The 18,567-nt window shown below is 38.3% G+C and overlaps 1 protein-coding gene across 2 annotated transcripts; it reads right to left on the bottom strand.

The window, feature by feature from the left end:
- Positions 1–662: 662 nt before the first annotated feature.
- LOC148040412 (uncharacterized) lies at positions 663–4,112 on the bottom strand. 2 transcript variants are annotated; one of them, XM_087699411.1, is made up of 3 exons: positions 2,847–4,110; positions 1,292–1,837; positions 670–971 (listed from the first exon to the last, which is right to left on the bottom strand). In XM_087699411.1, exons 1-3 carry the CDS (start codon positions 3,717–3,719, stop codon positions 825–827), a joined length of 1,566 nt encoding a protein of 521 aa, XP_087555537.1. In that variant the 5' UTR covers positions 3,720–4,110; the 3' UTR covers positions 670–824. The 2 variants fall into 2 exon arrangements, with proteins under 2 accessions (XP_087555543.1, XP_087555537.1); XM_087699417.1 differs by lacking the exon at positions 1,292–1,837 and having other exon boundaries at positions 663–971; positions 2,847–4,112.
- Between the last annotated feature and the right edge of the window lie 14,455 nt (positions 4,113–18,567).

Genomic DNA, 18,567 nt, shown 5'->3' on the forward strand with positions numbered 1-18,567 from the left:
TGTAAGGTGTTAAGCACAAGTGCATCACTTAACTTTGACACTCTAGATACATGCACAAAAAGATATGTTTAATCCAATAAACAAATTTTTAGTGAATTTGGGAATCTCTTGAGTTCCACCTTCCATTATTAGAATACTCGAACTTAAAATTTGTGCCTTTATGTTTTGTAAAACCTATTGTGTGACCATATTTGAAAACCTTCTAAAAAATAGAATCTATTAAGTTATTGAGTACCAAATTTGGAGCCATTTTGTGAGAGTTATAGTAAAGCAAACCACAGGTTCTAAACTTGTGGGAAATGCACAAATATTATGTTAAAATAGTAGATGAGAGTAGAGTTCTTTTCTAAGAACCACACTCAAAACAATTCATCATAGCTTGCTATAAAGTCCTCAACATGAGAGGTAACTTTTATCATGCTTAGTCATAATGCTCTATGATACATCATCAATATGTACACCTTTCTTCTATAAAATCTTAAGCAATAGAACCAAAAATCTTTATCCAAAGTATGAATCTTAGCTTGCGATGCTTTTGGGGGCTTAAAAATGACCCTACATGTGGCCAAATTTACTCATGGCCCTAGTAACTTCAACCAAAAAAGAAAAAAAATCCTAAAATAAAAACACTGGAAGAGATTTCACATTGCATAAAGAAGTACAAATTTTGTATTTTTACTTTTCTAAAATAAAAACATTGCAAATAAGTACAAAAATTACATGTACTAAAGTCAATACAAGAATTACATGTATTAAATTAGTTTCCTTTACTCAACACCTCCTTGAGCAACATTCAAGCATTTGATTGCTTGACCATCAATGGTCTATCTTGTTAAATGAGGAGCTCTAATCTCACCTTGCTCACAATCTCTTACATGAATATAGAGTGACTTTGACTTAGGATTGAGTGGGCCCAACAAAACAAAGTAGGGGGATATAACCTCACAACATTGATGTCGAGGAGCTTGGTGCTGCATCATCAAAGAAACTTAACATTAAAATAATGAAATGAAATGTTATTAAAGGGGATTATGTGAGCATTTCTATGCATAGTTGAGACCTTAGTTGTTTCACTTGCATTAACACAGATTCAATCCTAGTTGTTTCACTTGCATTAACACAGATTCAATCCTAGAGCATCTTTGGACCATAGTGAATATGTGCATGTTCTACTTGTACTTATAAATGAGATTTCATTGTGGCTTATTTTGACCCATGCTTTGTATGCAATTGCTCATTTTAAAATTTTAAGGATGTTAATGATTAGACAATTGCAATTGATGAGATATACCGTGAGCCATAAGTCATTTTGTTGTAACTTGAACACCTCTATAGTCTCTGCAAAAACAAGTTTTCTACAAGTATTTGAACGCAGGGTTTCATTGCGACGATAGGTGCTGATTGAAATGTTCTTGTTGTCCAATTCCAATTGTCTAACACTCTCCATAAAGAATGTGGATGGGTTGTCACAAGGATCCTTTGGACTTTGGCGAACCCCAAATGTAAAGAAGTGCTTGCCAATCCTCCTTGTATGCCAATCTTTGAAGGTCAACAAAGGCTTTTGAAGGTCCATAGCATGAAGTTGAAGTCCATCATAAATTTGGATTACGTAGCCCCACGATACAGAGAATGTGAGGTTCCATATGTTATTGTAACATATGCTTTGTTGTAGAAGGCTTGCAAGTTCACTATTTCCTTGGTTGATCAAGTGGGCAATAGCTTGTTGCCTTGACTTGCTTGGAAAAATTGGATCTATTGAGTCAATATGATGAATGGAGACTAGTGGAGCCCTTGGGTGTGCAGCTAAGATGCCAAATGCATTACCAATTATATCCATCTGCAATCATGAAAGCAACATATTGTAGCTATTAGTTGAATATGTTGATGGACATGATTGACACAAGTAAGTCAACTAATACTAGTTGTTACTTCAAGTTGAAATTGGTATATGAGTTTAGCAAATTCAAAACATTAGTGCAAATCTCTGACAAACCAATCTGAAGTTGACAAGGATGTTAATGGGTCCACTACATGCCTTGGAAGTATCATATTACAATACACATGGCTTAGAAGTATGAAAGGCTAAGTAAACTTTGAAAACCCAATGGGTCCACTACATGCCTTGGAAGTACCATATTACAATACACATGGCTTAGAAGTATGAAAGGCTAAGTAAACTTTGAAAATCCATCTCATGCTAGTAGGTTTTCCAATTGTTGTTTTGATATGTTTTGATGCTAGTAGTTTGGTTGAGATGGCATTGAGCAACCCCCCTATCATGATCCCAAGAGGGAGACCCTGTTTTTGAAACTCCTAATGAAATCACCTCAACATTCATTAATACTAAGCAATGGGAGAGTAAGCATGATCTACCTCTGTATAAAGGCCAAGCAATAAGAGACCAAGTATCAACCCTTTCAATATGAACCCTTGAGAGGCTAAGCATAATTAACCCTCAATATGAAGGCCCTTCTTATCACAAGAAGTTTTAGATCAATTCCAACAATAATTCTCACTTAACAATGCATTACGAGGACATCAATTCCCTGTATAATTCTCACATTGCAAAATTACAATGATATTATGAGCTTCTAATGTGAGAATCATAACATCATGAGCTTTTGCGACAAGGGAAGGATTACAGACCAAGCTAGGTGGGTGTTATTGAGGAAAGGGGATTGGGGGGATAGTAACCCTTGCCGTGAACTCCACCTAGCTAGATATGTGTTGCCTCTCAAGCTGCAGCTCATGATGTTCAATGCTATAACGGAAAGCAAGGGAAAAGAGCCCGTGCTCCCACGTGGGAAAATGCCTAAAACTTGTATAGCAATGAGAGAAGGAACAACCTGATGGAAGCCGGGCTCGCGCGTGAGGGAAACCCCGAGCTCTGCCGCGCAGGCTTCGATGCGGCTATCACTGCCGTAGAGGTGGGCGTAGCGATGGAGGCAGCCGTCGAGGGCGGCGCCGAGGTCGCGGGCGAGGGAATAGCTGAGAGCGATGCCGCCGCCACCGTACGCCATGGAGAAAGAGTGCATGGACCTCTGCATGTGGCTCTCCGATGCCTGCCCGATGTAATAGTACTGCCGATGGTCGTACCGGGCCAGTACGGCCGCCAGATTCCCCGGGAAGAACACCGTGTCGTCGTCGCCCAGCACCACCCACCGGGCGTCCGTCAGGTTTTGGCGCAGGGTCTCTGACAGCACGCGCGCCACGCGCACAGCCGAGGGCGAGCCTCCCGGCCACGTGTAGGGGAACCTGCCGGCCACGTCCTCCGAGATGCGGATCTCCGGTAGATCCGCACTACTGTCGGGGGAATATTCAGGCGGCGGAGGCGGGGGCTGCCGGTCAAGCCACACGAAGCCTCTCCGAGCGGCGGGCCACCAGAGTTTCACGTACTGCTGCCGGGAGCTCCAGCTCTTGGCCGTGCCGGCGATGGCGAACACTATGTGCTGCAGGCCGGTCGGGGTCTGAGCAGCCACTGCATCGTCACGGCGGTAGTTTTCTGATAGCTTCTGCCACAGCATGTCTTCGTGTTCCGTCACGAACCTGTATGCGTAGCTTCTGCTGCAGTACCCCGGCAGCCTCCATACAGAGCCGCTCGGCTGCCCGCTGCTTGATATGCTCACCCTCACGTTTGAGAACGAGAGCGCGTACGTCGCCAATATGATAAGCGCGACCAGGAGGAAGCCGGCCCACACAGACGGCGCTATTCTCTTCATCACAGACCCCTCCCCCGCACCCCCCCAAGCTTATATATAATCGACTCACCACGTTATACAGCACGGCTTGTCTGCCCGGATCCACTGCACGCTCTCTCGCCTGCAGGACTGCAAAAGGACTCAATCGACTCTGCAATCTGCAGGAAAGTCCTCTCCTCTGATCATATATTGCAGCTTCCTTTCCTCTGATCATATGCAGCTCATGCAGCTCCCTTTCTTTACTTTTATTTTTGGAGGTGGAGAGAAATCATGCGGCGCTTTCCCTTAAAGAATGCATGTCTTTTCGACGTCAACCTCTCCCTCCCCCTCTCTCTCGTGAGTCCTCACACAACGTTGTTCTCTCCCCACTCAGCGCTTAATTACATTATATAAACACCATCGATCATTATACCGATCGTTCCAGACAAGGAGCATATACCACATGGAAGTTTGTTAGATAAACATATAACAGCACAAGATCGGTTACAGTGATCCGATCTTACCATGTATAAGGAAAGTTTTTAGGTGATGTGAAAAGTTGATGCCCTCCTGCCATATACAAGCTGACTATTAGCATTGTGTTCATATACAGGCTGACTATTAGCATTGTTTTATTTACAAAACGTGGAAGTAATAAGTAATGACTAATGAGTACGTCTATATGAGAAGAAGGATATTAGTGAGGGTAATGATTGTAAGAGCATTCAATGGTAGGCCTTACGGATAAAAGTAATGATTGTAACCATTCTATAGTCTTTGTGAAAAGCTAAAGATCCAAGGAAAAGCTACAGAAAGAAGACCCAATGTTCTAATGAATATGAGCATTTACCTTGGAACCAACAAGATAATACTATGCCAATGGTTTACTACTAATTGTATTAACCCTAATGGCAAGCATTTAATGTGTGTATATCAACAATATTGCAAAAGTGAATGTGAGCATTTCCCTTTTAAGTTCTTCATTTGCTAGTTAGCGGACAATGCCAATTGCAACTCTCATTATACAACTCACACTAAAGCAACTTTCATCGCCAATAATCTTGTTCAAAAGACAAAAATTAATCCTAACTTGCTTTATAGAAGGGCATTCATCCAATAAAAATGTATTGTTCTAGCAAAACCCTATGCAATCATTCAAAAAACACTAATCAACTATTCTAAGAAAACTGTATTCTAAGAGAACTATCTTCACATTGTAGATTGGTGTTGTGATTCATTCCCATAGAGTGGCTCTTATGAATATCTAATTTATAGTTAAATTGTTTGTTTACATGGGTACATGAGTTTGAATCTTGCACCTTGCTCCCCCTATGGTATATATGTTAGCATCCAAAAACATCTACTTGATCTACGACTAAACATACATATTAGAAAAGCCAAATACTAAATGAGCATTAAACATTATCTTCTCATCAATTTGATGATGGAACTCATTAAGAACTATCCAACAACAATTGTTCGCACAAGAAGTGGCATAAATCTATCACATAGGAGAGTAACTAGTGTAATACCACAAAGGCTCCCCCAAAAACTGTAAGAAGCTGGGAATAGTTAGAATGCTAATAATATGCCATGTTACATTGACACTGGTATATAAGGAGAGAAGTTGTAATTTTTCACATCTTTTGACAAATCAATACATTTACAATCTTTCTCTCCCTTCTTGCTCTAAGCTTCCATGGCTTCTTCATCTTTCCTGTCTTTCTCTCTCCAATTCTAGTCTTTCTCTCTCCTCGGTCACTCTTATTCTCTCTTCCTGCAATCTTTCTCTCTCCTCTTTCTCTCTCCCTGGTTCTCTCTCTGACAAGTGGTATCAGAGCTTCTGTCTTTGATCCATTATTTTCTTCCATTTTCACTCCTATTTTCCTATTTCAAAACCAATTTCAAACAAAAATGGTACAAGACAGTGACTAGTGGAGTGCTGCAGGACAACTACAGTTAGCAAATGACTACATCTGGAGATATCCAAGGTCAGATATGGCGGATAAGGGCTTAAATGGTTGGACGTCACCAAATTTTATGCAAAATTGAAGGTAACTAGGGTAAAGGATGGTTAACCGGGCCTAGTTTGGGAACAAACTGTGGTTACTTTGAAAAGAGGGGTTTCTCTTTCCCCTTTCTTGGAGTTTCCTGCAGGTTTCATGGAAGTTCAGCCCTGAAGATCAGTTCATCTCTCTCTTATCCCTGAGTTTCTTGGTCAAATACCACATGGAAATGATTCCTCAGTTCAAGACCTTTAGAATGAGCATATGGTTGCTCAAGCTTTCCACTGCCATGGAGCCAGAAGTAGCCCCGAAAATTGCGGCGCAATTTTCGGGCTGATTCCAGCCCTGCCCTGCTTCAAGCTTGCTTCTCCTCAGCTCTGGCACTCCTCTTGATTCATTTCAAACATAAATCATTAGCAATAGTGAGATTCTCAGCCACATTCAAGGATTCCTCAGCTCTCTTGAACCCGAGGTGAACAGTCCATGGGCAGCCATGAAAGCTTCAGCCCAAGCTTCCATTTCTTGACAATTTCTTGAAGATTCTTCATTCTTTTGGCCCGTGGAATCATTTCAGCAAGGATACTTCAACAAATTACAAGGATTAAGTACGGGATGGCTAAAGATTGAGGATCAAGAGCTTCTATGGAGCAAAAATTTGGGGGAAACGGGTTTAATGCTTCAATTTTAAGCATTTGAAGCTTCAAGATTGGTCTCTACCATCAGATAAGCAAGCCTTATGGATTATTTTGCTAACATTGGACAACCGGGAGCCCTATCAAGCATTTAGCAAGTTATTTTCAGCCATGTCAATGTATTTCTCTTCAATTTTTAATCTCTCTCATTAATCCAATTGCTGAGCTTAAGCCATTTGACTGAGAGATTAAAGAATTGAACATTTTCATCAAATTCTCAGCCAACCTTTGCTTGAATTCACCTACTCATGAATGCAATGTTTGCCTAATGCATATTAGCTTCAATCAGTGAATTAAAGGCCTCAATCTGAGATTTCAACATAACATTTGAATCTTATTGACTGAATACATTGATTGATGCTTTTGTTTACTCTAATCCAATTGATTGGTTGATTCTCTTTTGCCTAAATTGGAAAATTGTAAAAGGGTAAGTACTAGCAATCAGTGAGTCACTGAATTGCATATGTAAAACCCTTCTCCCATCTCAAGTTTTCTTATCTCAATCAATTGCATCTCATGAAAGGCTGAATGGATATTTTTCAATTGCATATCATGCTGATTGCTTAGCACACTAGCCTCTGCCATGTTGATATTCCCATCGAGGAAAAAGGTGGATGCCGGGGGGGATAGTGGGACAAAAGAGAGGTGACCCTCCCTCACTATCGAAGATCCCGAAGGGGTGCAACCAACCGACCCGGGGGGAACTTCGCCCACTTCCCGGTGATTCGGAGCCCATGTAGGGAGCCTGTCCTGCCGTTTTATCCCTCACATAGGTACAACGAGTGGAGAATTGAATATTGAAGACTTTCCAACGACTCAAGTACCTACTGGATTAAAATAGGGTAAAACAGGGAATTTACAGGTTACCCACAGGGTATTTACAGATGGATACAGGTACACCCTTTGTTACTGAAGCATAGGTGCAGGTACTACAGGGTACCCGTAGGTCCCATATACCCCTTTGCAGGGTTTGGTAGCCATTTGAGGTTACTCTCTTGCATTACAGGGTCAAAACAGGGCACTTACAGGTCTAAACAGGGTGTAGGACTGGACAATTCAGACTCTGAAATTCAATTACAGAATTTTCTGTCCTAAACCTGTTATAGCGTGCTATAGCTCATCTTGAAGAGGGCATTGTTAGCTTCGATTCGCACAAAAAAATTTTGCAATCGGAGTTTTCTAGCCAAAGTTATAGGCGTTTTACTGACAGGGGGTACTGCAGGACTGCACTAGTATGGCAGGACATAAAGGCAAAAATAAGGTCCAGGAGGATTATGCACAGCAAATCAGGGATTCCATGATGGAAAGCATACTTCAAGAGAACCTTGAAGAGCTTCAACAACAAGGAGAGATCAGTATACTCAATGATACTCTGTGTCTCCATGAACTAAGACATAGGGAACGTCATGAGGTCCTTTTGATAGCAATGGAGCAGATGATTCTATCTCATGATCAAACGAAGTCTACTGTTGAGAATATGATAGAATCAACTACCCGAACCAATGCTTCCATTGATAAATTAGTAGAATCTAATGCTCAACTTATGGCACAATTTTCTCAATTCATGCAGTCACAAACGAGATCAAAAGAAGCCAATGAGAAGGCTTGTTCAAACAGTGACCCTTCAGTACCACTTCAGCCATCCAACCAAAATGGTCATGGAGATGGAATCATTGGAAGAAGAGGTATTCCAAATAGTTAGTATGAAGTAGGAGAAGCTTCACAAAGGCATGATGACTATTTGGGCAGTTTGAACGGAGCCAATACTCAAGCTTTTGGACTACATACTTAGCATTCTAGGGGTGCTTTACCAACAGGAAGATTACATGGTAATTTTCAGCCACCTGTTGGAAGATATCAGTCTCAATTTGGAGGTTCTGTACTTGAAAATCCTGATCAGCCAGTTTTGGGACAACAACCCTTCCATGATAGAGAATTCAAGGACAAAATTGTTTTATCCAAATTCAATGGCCAGTCATCTTCACCATCAGAATTAGAGGAATGGACTTCTAAGATGGAGTCTTATTTTGACATATTTCCTAAAACTGATGTTATGAAGATACACTTTGCCTCCTTGCACTTAGAAGGATTTGCCCACACTTGGTGGAGGTATATCAAAAAAGAGAATGTACTTATTGAGAATTGGGAAGCTTTCAAGGCACTTATGGCTGAAGTCTTTGTTTCACCTCTTGAAAAAGAGAAGTTAGAACGAAGATGCTATGGTTTGGAACAAAGGGGCCTAAGTGTAAGAGAATATACAAACCAATTCCTCAACTTGACCATGTATGTGGAAAACATCAGTGATGAGGCCAAGTTACACAAGTTTATGTATGGTTTAGAACCATCCTTATCAGCTGATGTTATGGTGCAGAATCCTACTTCACTTTTCAAGGCTATTGAGCTTGCAGAGCACTATGAAAGGAAGTATAGGAAAGAGTCTTCATTTCAGCCAAGTTATGGACAGCCAAGGACTATTTTAAAGCAAGGGCAAGTTGGTAACAATTATGGCAGCAATCATATGCCTAGTGGAGCTTACGAATACCAACTTATCCTCCATTTAATGCTTCTAGGCTTTAAAGCAATTTCAGGACAGCAAACAGTCCAAAGGTTGAATTTAAGCAAGGTGACAATAAGCCTAAGTCTACTTCAGCCAATACAAATTCCAGAAATATTCCCATGGATCTTTACAAGGAAAGAAAGGACAAAGGCTTATGCTTCAAGTGTGGAGAAAAGTATACTCCTGACCATGCTTCAAAGTGTGTATACAAAAATGCCAAGCCAAAGTTTCAGAGTATACTAGTTCTTGAGGACCTTGAAAATGACATAGATGAAGTTAATGCAGTCACAATCAATGCTGAAAATGAGGATTTATTGGTCTATCTTCATTCTATCGCAGATTTATAAAGCATTATGCGGCAATTGCAGCCCCTTTAACTGATAGGTTGAAGAAAGAGGCTTTCTTTTGGGATGCTCTTGCAGATAGCAGCTTCAACCAGTTAAAGGAATTACTTACCTCTGCTCCTATTCTTGTATGCCCGGATTTCTCTAAAGAGTTTACTATACAGTGTGATGCTAGTGGCCGTGGCATTGGGGCTGTTTTGCTTTAGGAGCATGGAGTAATTGCATTTGAAAGCCGTAAGTTTACTGATAAGGAGATAGCCATGAATGTTTATGACCATGAAATATTAGCTATTCTGCATGCAATCAAGAAATGGCACCATTACTTATATGGTAGCCGATTCAGAGTAGATAGTGATCATCGGGTACTCAAGTATTTCCTTACTCAGTCAAATCTTACTCCAAAGCAACGACGATGGGTAGCAACATTACAAAATTCTGACTTTGACATCACTCATACAAGGGGCAAAGATAACATAGTGGCTAATTCTCTCTCTCTCGTATGTGGGCCTGCAAAGTATCAGCCATGACAGAATTACATAGTGATTGGATTGAAGAGCTACAAGAGGCATATCTCTTAGATGAGGAATTCAGCCAAATCTTTCAGAAATTATAGCAAGGTCTTATGGAAGAAAACTCACATTACCAGCTTAAAAATGGTCTTATTTGGTGGAAGGGCAAGATTGTTATTCCCTCTACTTCTTCTTTCAAGCGAAAAATTATGGAGGAGTTGCATTCTTTGCCTTTAGCTGGACACTTGGGAGTTTTCAAGACTTATGACAGGATCAGCAAGAGCTTTTATTGGAAAGGACTGTGGAAAGATGTTAAGGACTTCGTTATGAAGTGTATGCCTTGTCAGCAAAATAAGGATAGCACCCATAAGCCAGGAGGTTTGTTGCAGCCATTGCCTATTCCTATGGGTAAATGGACTCATATTACTATGGACTTTATCACTGGCTTACCTACTACCAAGAAGGGGTGGAATAGTATTTATGTGGTGGTTGACAGACTCACCAAAGCAGCTCATTTTATCCCAACAAAAATTCAGTTTACTGCTTCTCAGGTGGCCAACCAGTTTATGGAGCATATTTTTAGATTACATGGATTACCGCAGGTGATTGTCCATGATAGGGACTCAAAGTTTATGAGTAACTTTTGGCAAGCGATATTTACATCTATGGGTACTAAGTTGGCTCCATCTACGGCTTATCATCCCCAAACTGATGGACAGACAGAGAGAGTTAATAAATGGTTGGAGACTTATCTTCGCCATTTTTGCTATGATGTCGAAACCTCATGGGATTCTTGGTTACACCTGGCTGAGTTTGCTTATAATAATTCCACTCATGCGAGCATAGGAGTTTCACCCTTTGAGGCTTTGTATGGTTATAAGGTGTCATTACCCACAATCATTTTTAATGAAAAGATCAACCCTCATGGGAAGGAAGAGTTGGAAAGAATGCATACCCTTCTTCAGCAATGCAAGGTGAATCTAAGGAAGGCTCAAGATCAGATTAAGATGTATGCTAATGAGAAGAGGAGGCCTTTAGAGTTCCAGGAAGGAGAGCTAGTTTTGTTGAAGGTGCCCAAATCCAAGTACTCTACATTGAAAGATGGATCCAGTAATAAGCTTGCCCACAGATTCTATGGCCCTTACAGGATCCTTAAGCGGATTGGAGATTTGGCATACAGACTAGAGCTTCCCTCTTCTACAAAGATTCATAACGTCTTCCATGTTAGTCAGCTCAAGCCCTATTATGGTGATCCAGTGGATTTAGTTGATGAGCTGCCACCTATTGATGAAGATGGTATTGTTCAGTACATCCCAGAGGCTGTTATACGTCAGCGTAAAAAGAAGCTTCGATCACGTTCTATTGTGGAATATTTGATTAAATGGAGAGGTTTACCCTCTGAAGAGGCTTCTTGGAGACCTGATTCAATATTGGATGAGTATCCATACTTGAGGGATACATTGGTTGAAACCTATTGCTTATGGAGCTAGTATTGGTGCAGACTGGTTCAGGACAGCACGCTGTTTTAGAACAGTTTTTGTCGTACTTCATTTTCAGAATTGAGCTATCTACATGAGCTTAAAGTACTCTTCAAGAGCTTCGTTTTGATATGTGGTACATCTCATTTGGACATTTCTATCAAAAGTTATGGCAGATTTGGTCCAGCAGGGACTGTTATTTCAGCAAGCTATCTACTTTCTTCTGGAACTATTTGTTGAAGATTCTATGGCTCCAATTGCTTCTGAAGTTCTTCAAATCATGTATATAGCGGGGTCCTCTTTCCGTTCTTCAAATTCAGCCCTTGTAATGATAATTCTTCACTCATCTCCCATTTGTAAAGCTGTAAAACAGAGTAGTACTCTGTTCTATCCATCTCTTCTTTAGTTCTTTCTAGGTTTGTTTTTGAGGACAAAAACTTTTGGAAAGGGATGGATTGTAAGAAGCTGGGAATAGTTAGAATGCTAATAATATGCCATGTCACATTTACACTGGTATATAAGGAGAGAAGTTGTAATTTTTCACATCTTTTGACAAATCAATACATTTACGATCTTTCTCTCCCTTCTTGCTCTAAGCTTCCATGGCTTCTTCATCTTTCCTGTCTTTCTCTCTCCAATTCTAGTCTTTCTCTCTCCTCGTCACTCTTATTCTCTCTCTTCCTACAGTCTTTCTCTCTCCTTTGCAATCTTTCTCTCTCCCTGGTTCTCTCTCTGACAAAAACTATATGAGAGAGAGAGAGGTTCTTGTTATTAGCTCTTCATCTTTAGTTATAAGATAAGTTTTGTGTGTGCGCGCGCGCGTGCGCGTGCGTGCACGCACGTGCAAAGCATACTAAGAACAAGTTTTAAAAAATCTGTATGTTTTTATGTGTGTATCCTTCATACACACATGCATCCCTCTCGCTCCCCCACACGCACACATATATTGATTATGTATTAATAATTAAGTATTAATTATTATTATGTAAAGTATACTTAATCTATAATTAATATGTGTATGTATAGTTAATATTTTAGTGCATAATAACACTTAATTATTATGTATAATTAACATTCATTTATTATTTGATATAATTATAATTATAATATTATATGTGTGTGTGTGTGTGTATGTTTCTATATATATTTATTATTATTATTATGAATATAAATTTATATATAATTATATTTAATATATATAAAATCATAAATAATAATAATGTATATGATATAATTATACATTAATACAATAGTATATGCATTACTTATGGTTATTAATGCATTTATATAATTGAATATATATATTAATTAATTAATATTAATATGTATAATATATGTGTATATAATTAACAAATAGGTTCATGTATGTATGTATTATGTGTTATGTATATATGTGAATATATAACTCTAATCTATAATATTGATTGGTAAACTATTATTATTTTAACTAACGATTATTATGTATGCTTACATTTCATGTAATATTTTTATTAATGATATATATATATATATATATATATATATATATATATATATATATATATATTAATACTATTAATCACTAATTGGATATTAATATTTTATTATTAATATATCAATTAATTATTATAAAAAGATGTATCATTGTATTTCAATTAATGTATTTTATATTCACACACACACACACACACACACACACACACACATTAGAGAGAGTGCCAAAGAGAAAGAGAGCGCACGAGAGAGAGAGAGAGAGAGAGAGAGAGAGAGAGAGAGAGAGAGAGAGAGAGAGAGAGAGAGAGAGAGAGAGAGAGAGAGAGAGAGAGAGAGAGAGAGAGAGAGAGAGTAATAAGTAATTCTTAATATAGTTTATGGATTGCAAATTTATGTGATATTATTGGCTTAGTGTGTGAGGATAATATGCATGCCCATGATATGCTAAATGTGAATAGAAATCATCATTAAATGTGTTTATCTTTGAGAAACTTTGAGAAATAGGCATAAGGTTTTGTTGGAGATATAGTGTAGGCTTGATCCAGTTAATGTTGGTTTTCCACTCCATATAAATTAGTGAGTATCCCATTCGCATGTATTGCATTTTCATGCATTTGATATTGTATTAGTCTAATTGCTCTTAAGTTGCCAAAGCTTTCGAAGTTTGAATTGTGTTTCTTATATTAACCTCTTGTGAACCCACCCTATTACCACATCAAACACTCTTTCAAACCCTAGTGTGAAGGACCAGAAGAATATCGACGTGAAGTGCTAGGAGAATTTAGGTGTAGAGCACCTAGTTCTCTTATTAAGTATATGTAATCAATGCTCACATGAAAACCTTTTTTGGGCCAATGCAAAATCTTCAACCTTGATAAATGGTAGATTTTTTCATTATCTTGCGTATTTTTTTATGATACTATAATAATTAAAGTGACATTAGATTTTGAAATTAAAAGACTTGTTTGAAGTGTTTCAACAACGAGCATTTTGTACAATAAAAAGAAAATAGCATAATATTAGGAAACACACATTTATATTGGAGTATCTATTTATTGGCCTATTTAGCAAAGTGGTATTGTGTGCGTGCGTGCGTGTGTGTGCACGCGCACGTGCACGCGTGTGCGTGTGTGCACGCATGTGTGTGTGTGCGTGCGCATGTCTGCGTGCGTGCGCGTGTCTACGTGCATGTGCATGTGCGTGTGCGTGTGTGAAGTTGTCTTTATTGGCCCTATGAGGCTTTTCCTTGAAACGCTAAATAGGACTAGAGATAAAAGACTAACCCATGGACATTCACAGTGAGCAATGAGAGAGATGCAAGTTTTGTGCCTCTTGGTAGGAATGGTCTAGATGGTTCTAGCAACGAATTTCCTTGTTTGTTTCTAAGAGAGTGTTCTAGGGTTTCTCCCATGGCTAGTAAGGTTTTTCTTAGAACTGCAAGCATGTTTCTTTTGTATTTTGGATTAAGGCAAGACTATGGTTGATGGGGGATTGAAGCTTTAAAATCTGAACTCAAGGATAGCTATATCATTGTGAAGCTAGCTTAAGGGTGCAATCTAAAGGTATATCTCATGATCATCCGAGATCCATCAAAGATGTATTTTACATTAAGATATTATCCTTAAAAGCTTGAAATTGTCATATTAGGTAGGGAGGAAGAGGTTAGAGATTGGGGTACATGTTTGTTTGAAAAGTTGAGCCTGCAAGTCATGTGAACAATGGTTTAAGCCTTGTACATGGAACATGCATGTGAATGGGACATGTTTATGCTTTTTTGAAGGTATCTTCTCGTTGTCATTTACTAAAGGTGGTAAATTCATGATAAAGCCAATTCAATACATGGTAATCAAAAATGCAGCATAAAGGAGGGTCATTTTGGCCAACACCTAGCATTTCCAAAATTTTTTGCTTTCTTTAAAGCCTATAATAGCTACAAGGAAAGCTAAGAATTAAACCACCTCATTATGAACCTGATGAGCAAGAGGAAATTATGTGGACAAAGGCACCATATTGTGGGTATTACTGTTATTGCTACTACTACTCTGCTACTATTATTTATTGAGAAAGATGGTCTATTGCTACTCTTGGAACACACAACCTATTTAGAAGCTGGAAAAGTTGAGAGAGGGGTTGCTTGTGAAGTCAAGAAGGCAAAGGAGTCTATTAGATAAGTACTACCCTTATTTGTGGTGGTTGAAGCCAAGAGTTGGCTTTCCATTGTGTGGTAAAGAAGGAGAGAAGCTAAGAATTTCGCTAAGAAAAGTCCCAATGATTTCAAGCATTCTCGCAAAGTTATGGAAGTGACTTGTGGAGAATATGTCCTCAAGCAAGTTGGAAGCAACTTGGAGAAAGACCTCCATGATCCAAGGAGTTATACTTGCCAACTTGCTTTGGACCAAGAGGATTGTGATGCTTTAAGTAACATGCCATCATATCATATGTGGAGAGCTATTTTGTGTACTAGTCCCAACGAGTTTTCCTTGCCAAGGAGATCCTCCTAGTGTGATAGTCATCAAGTTCATCCAAAGAGTACCTGCAACAAGGATATGCTCTTGTATATCATGTAGCTTTAAACTTGGCCACAAATTTTGTGATATTATACCATATCTTGAGTCTTATGTATATTTTGGTATATTAGCACTAATCTTATTCCATTTTTTGTCTTTCATTTGAGGTGTCTTGAATTTTGCAATGGATTTGAGTTCTTATTAGATTTTGGGTCCAAGGCAATGTTCTCTTTCTCTTTCTCTTTTATGCTCACGTTTCACTACTAGCATAAGCAATCTAGTCTTGTGACAACTTATTCTTTTAGGTAGAGATAGAGTAGAAATAATATTAGTATATGTTTGTTGATTTTTTTTCACATTTCTAATACCATGATCACACCTAAGAAAATAAATCTCTTCATATAAGTTTTTGAAAGTCACGAATAGAGGATTGAAATTTGATATAGTAATAACATTTGAAGTCCAAGAGCTATGATAGCTTGCTCCTTGATAACATTAAAGCATATCTAATCAATGTTCATGGAAAGCATTATTTGAATTCAAGACCAAAACCTTAATGGTAGTTTTGTTATTTGATATCATACATTTTTTGGCATGGTATAACTAAAATGATCTTAGATTTCAACTCATTCTAAAATATATCTCCCCAAATGTTTGAATCTTTTATTTAAAATGTAATATTTTGCTTGATACTAAACCTCAACACACACACACACACACACACACACACACACACACACACACACACACACACACACACACACACACACACACACACACACACACACACACACACACACACACACACACACACACACACACACACACACACACACACACACACACACACACACACACACACACACACACACACACACACACACACACACACACACACACACACACACACACACACACACACACACACACACACACACACACACACACACACACACACACACACACACACACACACACACACACACACACACACACACACACACGTAGAGAGAGATTAGTCCTAATAGCCCCATCATTCCTAATGATGTGATCTACCTCTTTGTTTATTCTTATGACCAAACTAGAACTTGTGTATTAAAATTAATAAATGTACAAAGAAGCACCTTTCTCTCCAAGAAGGCAAGTTTTGGCCAAATGTTACTAATGAGGACTCTAAGTAGTAGTCAAAAATTTTCAAAGATAATAAATCAAATGTTAATTTTCTTCAAGTGTGTTCAAGTAAAGTAGCATCAAAAGGTAGTTTATTAATCAATGGACTCCACTTTGAGCCAACACTCTTCCATGTCTCTTTAGTGACACCTAGAGAGCAATCATATTGAAAGATATTTAACATCAATTTGAAAAACTATTGTAATTTTCCACAAGGTGGCTATCTTTGTATCCCACAATTGATTAAACATAGTAAGTTTCTGCTTGATGAATAGTGTGTGAATAGTCAACAATTAACTATGACCCTAGTGTATCCCACAATTGATTAGAAATAGTAAATCTTCACCTACATTCTTTGAGGAATTTTGTGTGTGCATGTGTGTGAATAGTCAACAATTAATTATGACCACATTAGTGTTAATACACTATTTATAGAACAAGGAATAAAGACCTCCACTACAGACTAATCCATTGAAGTATAAGAGTAAAATCAAAATGGTTGACTTGAACCATTTTCATAAAAGAAATCATTGAAGATATAATGATCCATTGAAATAAAAGGATGAAATCAAAAGGGTTAAGTTGAATCAATTTTACAAAATATGGTCTTGTTAACAAGATATACACAAAATGTGTAAGATTGTCCATGTCCACTTTTCAAAAAATAGAGCTTTGTAGATGATAAGATGAATAGTTTCAAATATATTCACCTTCTAGTGAGAAATAAGTCCATTTCCAAGTAAAATATTACTTTTTATGTGAGACATTTTTAGCCCATGTGGTGGAACATTGAGAATTTAAAACTTTGAGAAACCAATATCTACCATTCCTACCCACATCCATCTCTCTCTCTCTCTCTCTCTCTCTCTCTCTCTCTCTCTCTCTCTCTCTCTCTCTCTCTCTCTCTCTCTCTCTCTCTCTCTCTCTCTCTCTCTTATGTATGTGTGACAATTAGACAGACATGCACACACGCATCCTTATGTGTGTATGTACATACATGCATGTGTTTGTGTGCATGTGCATATATGTCCATATACACGCATATGTGCATGCTCATGTATGTATGTATAGTAGGTATCTCTCTTTCAAAGGATTGAACTACAAAAAAACTTACATGCACATCTAGCATGCATCAAAGGACCCATGTTAACAATTGTGTGTTTATGAATAGCAAGTAAGAAAATGAGGTGGGTATAATTTTAGGAAACTTTTAATTTGTCCATGGGTTGTGAATAAATATAAATTGTTAGACTAAAGAGAGGACTTAAGATTAAGGTAAGGTTGAGAGAGGGGTTTCGGATCATGATGGATGTATTCATAGGGATATTCAAATGAATACATCCATTATCACAAAAACTCTAATCTCTCATCTAGGAAGCCATGCGAATTTGCTTGACATACTCAAATTGCACCTTCAGGACATTTGCATGACCTGTATGTAAGGATGACAACTTTGTACTAGTCATTCCCTAGTACTTTTTCTTAAGCTATCAGTCAACCAAATGTAACAATAAAACTCAAAATGAACCAAATGGTTAAGAAAAAGTTGTTATATATTTGTATAATTACATACAATTTGAAGCCAAATTTGGCTTGAATACAAAAGAGTTTATACAAAATTACCTTGCAAAAAAAGAGACATAATAAACTCTAAAATTATGTAGGAGGCATCCTCAACATGTATGCCTTGCTAGTGCATGAGGAGCTTAATCCCCAAGAAGTGCATATTGATGTGGGAACTCCAATTGTCACAATGTGTGACTAGCCTTCCCTTATTCAAATGTCACTAAAAGAATAAAGAATGAAGTGACATTGATGGGCACCCACCACTTGCAATGTATAGGTGTGTGGATAACTAATACTACACGGTGTGGGTACTATTAGTGTAACTAATACACACGTAGCTAGGCACAGGTACCTTTACCCCCAACAACCTCTCACTTAAAAGCGAATGTGCCCCTAGTGAGAAGAGAATAAGAAAAAAGTAATAAAGTACAAATGTACATAAGTACAACAAGATGAGGAAAGATGTCGTCTCATCCAACACCCCTCAACTTCTTAAGAAAGGCAAAGCACTCTGCTAAGAGACTTTTAGTGAGCAAATCTGCAAGATTTTGTCCAGTTGAGATCTTGAAAAGCTCAATGGACTTGTCC

This window comes from Lygodium microphyllum, chromosome 2, assembly GCF_053477565.2.
Source record: "Lygodium microphyllum isolate KBCC chromosome 2, Lygodium_microphyllum_v1.1.10, whole genome shotgun sequence".
Taxonomy (NCBI): domain Eukaryota; kingdom Viridiplantae; phylum Streptophyta; class Polypodiopsida; order Schizaeales; family Lygodiaceae; genus Lygodium; species Lygodium microphyllum.